At 35.7% G+C, this 10,917-nt stretch overlaps 1 protein-coding gene across 1 annotated transcript; it reads left to right on the top strand.

The window, feature by feature from the left end:
- Positions 1-2,741: 2,741 nt before the first annotated feature.
- Positions 2,742-3,104, top strand: LOC138870093 (E3 ubiquitin-protein ligase RING1-like). The gene has a single exon (XM_070147667.1). The coding sequence runs from the start codon at positions 2,742-2,744 to the stop codon at positions 3,102-3,104; it is 363 nt and encodes a 120-aa protein (XP_070003768.1).
- The last annotated feature ends 7,813 nt before the right edge of the window (positions 3,105-10,917 follow it).

Below are 10,917 nucleotides of genomic sequence, written 5' to 3'. Positions count from 1 at the left end.
CCTAGTAATGTGATATGCGTCATCGACCGATATTTGGGGTCGTGACAGTTGGTCATTTTGGGAGATTTTTGAAGGAGATTGAAGAGGGATTCAAGGGGAATTATTGGGAGGTAAGATTCTTGGACTTAAAACTCAATTATTATGTGAATTCCATCTATAAAATCATGGAAATTAAGCTGAAAATTGATGAACTATGGCTTGGAAATTTGGGCTATTGATTGGGGATTTGGAGGACCATTTGGGGTCGGATTTGGGAACTTTTGATACGTATGAACTCGTGGAAAGATAAGGAATGTTTTGGTGTAAAAATTTCTGAATTTCGAGACATGGGCCCAGGGGTCGGGTTTTGGTAATTTCGGGATTTGTGCTCTTTATAGATTGTTTTCGCTTGGGCTTCATTCTCTTAGCATATTTTGACGCTCTCGTTCTGATTTTCATAGATTCGATGTGAGTGGAGGCCAATTCGAGAGGCAAAGGCGTCGCGAGCTAGAGATTTAGCCGGTTCGAGGTGAGTAATGATTGTAAATGATGTTCTAAGGGCTTGAAACCCCGGATTGCACATCGTAGTACTATATTGAGGTGAGGCACACGCTTGATGATGTGGGTCGTGCACTATTGGGGATTGTGACTTGGTCTGTCCCGATTGATGAATTTACCGCGTAATTAATTGAAAACTGTTTGCTATCATCATTATTTGGGCTAAAAGCCATATTTCGGCTTCGTGCCAACTGTTTGAATCCTTCGGGGCTTTTTACTGATATTTCCTCACTGTTTAACTTTATATTTGAACTCAGTCATGCTATTTTCCCACTGTTTTCATACTCAGCCATGTTTACTCAGTTTTATTACTTAAATGATATTTTAAATGAAGTTTGGGCTGAGAAACACTGTTTTACTATTGCCCGAGGGGCTTGTGAGGATTTTTGACTGAGTAAGGCCGAGGGCCTATATTGTGAGGAAACACTGATACTGATTTGAGGCCCAGGGCCTGAGATATGTACACCACGAGGTGGCTTGATTGATATGAGGTCGAGGGCCTAGTTTTTATGCCACGAGATGGCTTGTTATTGCGCTTGGGCCGTAAGGGTCCCCTCCAGGAGTCTGCACACCCCCAGTGAGCGCGGGTACCCATTGTGATGTGAGATTGAGCCCGAGGGGCTGGTATTGTTCTATGTGATTGCCCGAGGGGCTAGTACTGTTCTGAAATGTTGCCCGAGGGGTGGATTTGTTGATACTGTACCCGATGGGCGAGCCTTTATGTGTTTACTTTTCATAATTGACTGTCAATTACCTGCTTAAGTATTGAAAAAAGGCTTTACATGAAACTACGTTTGAGTTAAAGAATTTTACCTATCTTTCACTGGTTTACTATTTTAATTGTTTTACTGCTTCATTATAGAATGATTTGTGCCTTACGTGATTTCTTGCGTTCAGTCTTTATTTACATTGTTACTCACTGAGTTGGAGTACTCACTTTACTCCCTGCACCCCTGTGTGCAGATTCAGGTGTTGCGGATCCTGCTAGTGCGAGTTGAGAGCTCCCAGCAGATATTAGAGTCCATGAGGCAGCTGTTTGACGTCCGCAGTCCCGTGTTTCTCCTCCTTTATCATTTCTATCTCGTTTCAGACATCTGTACTAGCTTATAGACTTAGCATACTTGTATTATGACTTATAGATGCTCATGACTTGTGACACCCCAGTTAGGGCTGTGTCGGGTTATATTTCCATACTTATTTGCTATTATTCTCTACTTAGTATTATTAAATCATGTTTTAGACTGTTTTTATGTTGTTTAACTGTTTAAAAAGTGAATTGGGTTTAATTGGCTGGCCTAGTCTTCACGAGAGGTGCCATCTTCGAAGGTTTCCCTTGCAAATGCGAAGGTTTCCCTTTGAATTGAACCTTGCAAATGCGAAGGTTTCCCTGCCTAGCCCATCTTCGCAATTGCGATAATTCTTCGCAATTACGCGCTTGCATTTGCGAGTCAGGCTTCGCAATTGCGAAGCCTGCAGACCTGCAACACACCAGCAGTTTTCCTAAGTCTAATTTCACTCTACAGCCTATCCAAAACTCACCCGAGCCCTTGGGGCTCCAAACCAAACATGCACGCAAGTCCAAAAACATCATACGGACTTGCTCGTGCGATCAAATCATAAAAATAACATCAACAACTATGAATTAAACCTCAAATTCATGAAATCACTCAAGAATATCAAAATTTTCGATTTATACTAAACGAACTTCGATTCTTACCAAACTTCACAGATTAAACTTAATTATTATATAAGACTTCTACCGGACTCCGGAACGAAAATACAGTCCCGATACCATCAATTTCAAACATCTTTACATTTCCAAAACTCTTATAATTTTAGTTAAACAATTTCTTTCAAAAATTCATTTCTCGGGCTTGGGACCTCAGAATTCAATTCCGGGTATACGCCCAAGTCCCATATTTTACTACGGACCCTACGGGACCATCGGATCACGGGTCCGTTTATCAAGAATGTTGATCAAAGTCAACTTTTAATCAATTTTAAAAACAAATTTCCTTATTTTTCTTAGATTTCACATAAAAGCTTTCCGGAAATGCGCTTGGACTGCGCACGCAAATCGAGATGAGACAAAAGGAGGTTTTTAAGGTCTCGAAACATAGAATTTACTTTCAAAACGAGTACAAAATCTTGAGAATTTGGGTGAGGAGTTTGAGAATAATTATCGTCACGTTATCATTCATGATATGATAGGCAAAGTAAGCAAAATTCTTGATGACGAGTCCAACAAGCGTTGCTACGTAGTGAAGGTGATCGTTGGTGTAGCTTTAGCTATTGACCATTATCGTGATACAGAAGAATTATCGAGCTTCAATGCGATGGTACCTGCTTCTACGTCATCCGTGTTGCATTTGCTGAAGAGGATCGGCGACGTCGGTGATAATATTCCGAATGATAACGACTGTGTCATCTGTTTTGAAAAGCTTCGACAGGGGAGAGAGTTGATGTGCATGCCTTGCTCTCATATGTTTCATCCAGATTGCATTACAACCTGGTTAATCATAGGTCATTCTCGCCCTATCTGTCGTGATCATCTTCCAGCTAACTAGCTAGCTTCCTGTTTCTTTTTTTTTTTTTTCCCTCAATTTATAAAAGGAAGAAAGAAGCATTTGTTGATTCTGTCTTTATTTGAGACAATTAGTTGTGGTTTTGATGTAAATTAAGGAAGCTGAGTTGAATAAAACACTTTGAACAAGATGAGAATTCCAAGCTCAAAAAAAAAAAAAAATCGAAAATCTTTTGTTTTAGTTTTAAATTTAGGTATTAAAGACTAAACTCTTGTGGGAGCTATAAGTTTAAAGGTTAATATCATTGCCAAGCTAATAGCACTCATCTTGGTAAATTATATCCCATAGTTTAATTTAGACTATGTTCCGAATGCAGATCATCACTTTAATAAAATCAGAATATAATTAAACTTGAGTAATTGGTCTAGTCTTACGAGGATTTTTTTTAGTTTTTTTACCCGTATTCGACACTCATTGGGAGATAAGTACTTTATAACAAAGGTACACAAGACCTCTAATTAAGAAGGAATACTTACTAATTCACCATAACAATAAGAGATCGGACACTATTATCGTACTCCAGTACTTGATGCAAAAGCTCTTCGTCCAAACTTGGTTGTGAACATCGGCCAAGATATATTTGTGGTAGTACTAATTCATAGCTCCACTACTAAGTAACATTAATTTTAATGAGTTTGATAGTCAATTATTCATTGGATAATTGGGAGGATAGTGAATTCGACACAACTGTAGACTTGCTTCAAATTTGTGATGGTCTTGTCCCAAAACTCAAATATTTGGCAGTAGAAATACTCATTGTTAATGGCTTCTTGTGCAGCTTCCATTCCTAAGATCATTGCGTCTGCACGCTGTTCGCGGGAAATTCCACGTTGGCGATAGAGACGAATTCAAAATTATATAAACGCAGTTCATAAAGGATCTAATTGTCGTACATTTGTTTGGAAATTGTCTTGGGCCAGTTGGCTAATTGGGGAAAGTGCACAAATACCTGATTTTTGGGCCACTAAGTTGTCCTTAAGTTAATTTTTTATTATTTAATTTTACTCATTTCGGACGCCTTCATACGTACGCGATTGAAGTAGCACAATTCGCGTTAGAAGTTACAAATTTTATCTGAAGTTGGAAAGTCACAATCATATATTGTGACTAGACAAAATGTCTTAAGTGCATGCAAAAAATTGGTTGCAATATTAATTCAAATGCTTAAGTTTTAAGTGCATTTTTTGCACTCACGACGCTTTAGTCCGAAGTACAACCAAATTTTTTGCATGCACTTACAATAATTGCATTTAAGATATACTTAACATGTTTTAATCTGAATTGCAGCCAATATTTTGCATGCACCAGAAATTTGTTCTTCGAATTTTCACAATCCAACACACGGTATAACGCCCAAATTTACTTCAAATAAGTTCAAATTTGAATCATAAATATCATAAAGAAAAAACTTGACTCATCAATTTATTAAATCAACAACAAATCTAACAAATCCATCTTGCACGACGAAGAAGAAGATAGCAAAGAAAAGAGTGTCACGACAGCTCACTATCCTAAAAAGAAAAGAGTGTCACGACAGCTCACTATCCTAAAATATCATAAATTACCTTCACTACTGGAAAATGGCAGAATTCGATCTCTAAAAACAGTCGAAAATCGGTCGAAAATCACTAATTTCCGTCAAAAATTGGTCGGTCGAAAAATAGTTGGTCAAAAACTGTCGGTTATTTCTGACCAAAGTGGTTGGAACATTCAAAAGGTCAGATGACCAAATATTTTCAAATTTTTGACCAAAGTGGTCGGAATTTTATCGACTGGATCAGTCGTAATATTATAAATAAAACAATTATTTATTAAAATTAAATAATATAAAATAAATAATTTCCGACTAAATCGATCAAAAATTAATAATTAAAAAATAAATTTTATTTAATTTCCGACGAAATCCGTCGAAAACTGTTAAATATTAAAAAAAATTAAAATTTCCGACCGAATCGGTTGGAAATCTGGGAATTTTTGGTAAAATCTGGGTAGTTGTCCGACTGTTTCCGTCGGAAATCAGTCGGAATTTTCTGTAAAACTGGCAGAATTCTGCCCAATTCTGAGCTACACCACTTGTCAAACTATTACAATACAATAACGCCAATAATACCAACCATTAACACAAATTAAACCAATAATACTAACCATTAACACAATCTAAACCAACAATTAACACAATCAAACCAACAATATCAACCATTAACACAACTTAAATGAACAATACCAACCATTAAACCTAACAATTTAGGGCATAAAAATATCCAAATAGTAGCCCACATTCAAGTTTAAAAACAAAACACAAAGTTGTCTCTCATAATCAAGTTTACCAATCAACCAAAACACCATACCTAAACTACTACACATCAGATTCAGTTTGTTTATCCTCATCATCAGATAGATCAGTATTAAACAAGTTGTCAAAAAAATTCTTCTCGATATGCATGATGTCCAGGTTATACCGAAGAAGATTGTGCTTCCAATAAGGTAATTCCCAAAATATGCTCCGTTTAGTCCAGTTATGTGTGACACCATAACCTTATATCTTAGATGGTGGAGACTCTTCTACTTTAGGCAGATCCCTTACTCTGTTTCAAATTTCTTGTGAACACAAACAGGCCGGTTGCTCCTTAAAATCAGTTCGGTTCTTCATAAATGCACTTGCATTTCGCCTAAATTTATGATTCATTGGCAAGAAATTACGGTGGTAGTCGAACCATATATTTTTACCTCCATGTTTCAAAGTAAATACTTTTGTGTCTTCCATACAACAAGGGCAAGCTAACTTTCCAGCAGTCGACCATCCGGACAACATTCCATAAGTAGGAAAATCATTCATAGTTCACATCAAAGCAACATACAATCTGAAATTTTGTTTAATTGATATATTATATGTTTCCACACCTTGATGCCATAATTATTGCAACTTATCAATCAAAGGCTGCAAGTACACATCAATCAAATTTTTCGGATTGCGTGGACCTGGAATAATACAAGTTAGGAACAGATATAGACTTGTCATACATTACTCGGACAGAAGATTATACGGAGTAACCAACACTGGCAACATGAATATGGTGCAGCAGAGACAACAAATGGAGTAAATGCATTTGTGCATAATCTCAACCTAATGTTTCTTGGTTCACTAGAAAACTCGGGGAACACTCTATAAAAATGCTTCCACGCTTCTCCATCTGACAGATGGCAGAGAATACCGGGTGACCTTCAATGTTCGTAGTGCCATCTCATATGAGGAGCAGAGCTCATTGATGAGTACAACCTCTTTAACCAAGGTATAAGAGGTAAGTAATACATCGCTTTAACTGGAACTTTCTTTTTTGTATTGGCAATTGTGACTTCCTTAAAATGAAGCTGATTACAAAAATTTATAGTTCTCTAGAGATGCGTCATCCTTATAGAATAACATGCAACCTTTCTCACAAAAATCAATTCTCTCTGATGAAAGATCCAACTTAGAAATCAATTTCTTAGCAGTGTAGAAATCTTTTGGTAAGTCAATATTACTCAGATTAATTTCATTCATAAGCCCAATAATAGAATTCATGCCCGCTTAGGAAATAGAACTCTCTGATTTAATGCTTAGTAATCTAACCGCAATAGACAACTTGGAATGCATCGAGCCTTCATACAATGGACGACTAGCTTCCTCTAATTGCTCATAGAAACGCTTAGCCTCATCATTTGGTTCGGATTGGACCTCAGGAAACATCCAAAAGCATCCACCATCATTTCATTATATCGAGAATTCCAACATTATGCTCCGCAAGGGGGCTACCCTCACCATCAAAAGAATTATGAAAGTTAACATCATCTAAAAAAAGCATGATTCTCCCCGTGAACAGTTCATATATAATAATTTTCTACAAACCCTTTCTTGTAAAGATGAACTTTAACTTCGTTTGATTTTAATAACTTAACACACTTACATTTCACACAAGGACACCTCATCCTTCCTCCAATAAGAAAATCATCAAGTGTTTGAGCCTTAGCAATAAATTCAGCAGCCCCTTCGATAAATTCATCCCTCAACCCCACACGATTAGGATGATTCCTATTATACATCCATATACGATGCACAAATTTCATATACACAAATAGAAATCTATAAATGAGATATTTAAAATAATTTAATTTATCTAAACTGGTTACAAAGTTATACTCTTTCAACGGTTCATTTTAGATATATACATATCATTGTGTCAAAGCACTTTAATTGATATATTTTATTTTCTAAATTAATATTTTTTTAACACTCGAAATCTTACATTAATCCCTATTCTAAATAATATAAGTCTTTAAATATAATAATTAAATTTGAATAGCTTCTTAAATATTCATATAATCCAAATTAACTTATGATTTCTCAAACAAAAGAAATAGTCGTAATTAACAATTATTTAAATTATTTCAACATATGAAAACTAAAGAATTCAAATAGAATATAAAAATTAAGGCATTTAAATTAAAGAGCATAATTGTTTAATATAAAGTAAAATGAATTCAAATATTTGGGATCTATAATAACAATTATGCAAAAAAAGGAACTAATCTACAACAATAATTTAATAATTAAATGGATGAAAGTGATATATATTTCAATTAAGCTTAATTCCATAAAAGTCAAAATATATTAAAAAGGTTAAGAGTTAGACATATTGTCAAAAGTAGTCAACTAGCACTAAGAGCTTTAATACATTCTTCATACTTTCTCCTCTTAAAATTAGTACCCTCCCCAATATAATCAAATGAGATGAATTTCTATATATATAACAACTTTACAAATTAGTTAGCAAAATTATTTAGTAAAATTATCCCCAACTTTGTAATATTATCCCCAAATTAGTATGTGATTTACCAATATATTTTTAACATATCAATTTAATTTAGCAACATATGACTCAAGATTACCAACATATAACTTTAAAATATAAGTTCAACATACAACCCTAAATCACCAACATATAACTTTAACATATAACTCTAAATTATCAACATATAACTTTAATTTAGCTACTAATAATAGTCATAGATTTGCTTTAGCTAACATCAATTAATTTTTACAAACCAAACTAGGAGCAATTAAACAAAATCAATGTATTTAAAAAAAATAACAAAGGAAGGTGAGGGAAACTTACCTGGCAGTGGAGGGTCGTCGACGGAGCTGCAGCTGGGCGGCGTCGCCGGTAAGTGTTGTTGGTTGATGGCAGCAACGGGTTTGGGTGGGGGATGGAGAGGTGTAACGACCCGGCCGGTCGTTTCATGAGTTACAACCCCGTTTCCCCATTTCTGCTTCCTTGTGTATTGTTCAGCTTTATTTTATTATATCGTGTTGGTTGTGTTGTGCTCGAAATGGTCTTAAGGTGGAATGAGACACTTAGTCTCTTAAGTTGGTAATTTAGTTGAAAAAGTCAACCGGAAGTTGACTTGTGTGTAAATAATCTCAAAATTAGGTTTTTATCATTCGGATAGCTTCTTTAGGTGATTTGAGACTTAGCAGCGTGTTTGAAATATAATTTGGAAGTATGTGGTAGATTTAGGCTTGAATTAGCGAAATTAAAAATTTGGTGTTTTCCGATCGACAATGGAAATTTTGATATCGAGATCGGAATGGGATTTCGAGAATTGGAGTTGGTCCGTTGTGTCATTTGTGATGTGTATGCAAAATTTCAGGTTATTCCGATGAGGTTTGATAGGTTTTGGCATCGTTTGCAGAATTTCGAAAGTTTGAAAATCCTTAGGCTTGAATCCGAGGGTGATTTGATGTTTTGATGTTGTTTTGAGTGTTTCGAAGGTTGGAATAAGTTTGAATGGTGATATGTGACTTGATGATTGTTACATCTTACGTTTTCGTACGTTAAAATTTCGTTTTCAGTTAACCGACGTAGACTCGGGGATGAGATCATCTTGACATTAACGTACTTACGCTATTTATAATAAGCGATAAATAAGTGTTATGAAGGATAAAGTGGTACACGGATTAAAGAAAATAAGTTTCGTTGAAAGTGGCCAATTTGGAATAAAATACGGGTCGAGCCATAATACCCGATAATTATGAACTAGTACCATGAAAGGTACCATATGACCACAGTTGTATAATGTACAGAGTATATATATGGTATATTAAAAATAATTTAAATTTTAAGTAATTTGGGATGATTTTTAAATTATGCGGGTAATTTATTAATTATCGGGCAACAAGACATTACCCGATTAACTAATAAGTGGATAAAAACTTAATAATTATCCTCCCCAATCATGTGGCAAGAAGCCACCAAGACATGAAGTGACTAAGTATTCGCTTATGCCTAGGTGGAAACCTAGGGATAATTAAAAATGGATGACTAACCAAGTATCTGCTAAAATCTAAAATGAGTCAAAATGAATCCAAAACAATACTGTTCTTTCCAAACTTCAAAGAACAGAAACATTGTTCCTTTCAAATTCTCAAGGAACCAAAAAAGAAAATAATGTTTTCCTCTCAAAGACTCAAGGAAACCATAAACACTTTCTTCATTCCAAAATTAGAATCATAAGCAATTTCTTCTATGAATTTCTAAGAAGCAGGGGCAAATTTCATTCAGGCAACGAATGTTTTCCAACGGAATATTGAGTTTTCCCTACTCCAGGTATGTTAAGGCCCTCCCTTCCTTTTTTTTGGCATGGTTCAAATTATACTGAAGAAACGAGCAAACATATAGTTTTCATAAATTACTCTATTTATAGAATTATTAGGGGTGTCTATATTATTGATTCCCCGTGAAAATTATTATTATTTTCTATTCATTGGTCTCAGAATAATACGCAGTTGGAAAAGTTTATCCGGAAGGAATATTGAGATTATCACATATTTTTTTATGCATTTCATACATGTGCATTGACCCATGACCAGATGACGTTATATACACGTATATATGCAAATATATGTATATGGGATATGGAAAAAGGTTACGGCGTTATATACGCACCACCACCTGATCAGATAGTATATGTTGATGATGTTGCCCACAGTGGCCGAGTGGATATGATAGGATGTCCTCAGTGGCTTGATGATACTATGTACACCTATACCTATGCATGGCACGACATTTATATGCACTTGCATGATATTATAAACGTTTCAGAATTTACGAGTTATTCAGATTTAAAGATGTGTTTCTTTATTCCATGTTTCATCTATGTCTTTTACGTACTAATTTTCATGTCTTACATACTCAGTACATTTTTCGTGCTGAAGCCCTATTTCATGGGGCCTGCGTTTCTTGCCCACAGGTGCAGGTAGGCAAGATGACGGTCCCTCTTCTTTGGATCCCTGATCAGCGAGGGTTGGCGTGCTTCATTTGATATGGAGCTGCTTTTGATTTTGGTACGATACGTTTGTGTATATATATGGGTATGACATGGTTCAGTTTCGTCCTTGTACAGTTATGCTTCTGTTAGAGGTCTGTAGACAGTATATCTAGTTAGGTTGTATGTGGCTTTGTCGGCTTTCAGTTTTGGATGTATAGTTGTCTATAGCAGCCTTGCCGGCTCGCCCATTGTATTCTGCATGTATATATACATATGCCTTGATGGTAGGTTTCTTTCACGTATGTTAATTTCGTAATGCAGAAGATGTTATACAGGTTCATATCTTAGATACATGCTTCTGGGTGGTTGACAGGTAGGACTCAAGCATCTGTCGCGGCCCATCGATTTGGGTCGTGACAAAAGTGGTATCAGACCAGTTCTGTCCTATGGTTGTCTACAGACCGTGTCTAGTAGAGTCTTGTTTATGGGC

Source organism: Nicotiana sylvestris, chromosome 1 (assembly GCF_000393655.2).
Source record: "Nicotiana sylvestris chromosome 1, ASM39365v2, whole genome shotgun sequence".
In the NCBI taxonomy this organism is placed as follows: Eukaryota; Viridiplantae; Streptophyta; class Magnoliopsida; order Solanales; family Solanaceae; genus Nicotiana; species Nicotiana sylvestris.
This window is presented reverse-complemented; position numbering and strand designations above follow the sequence as displayed.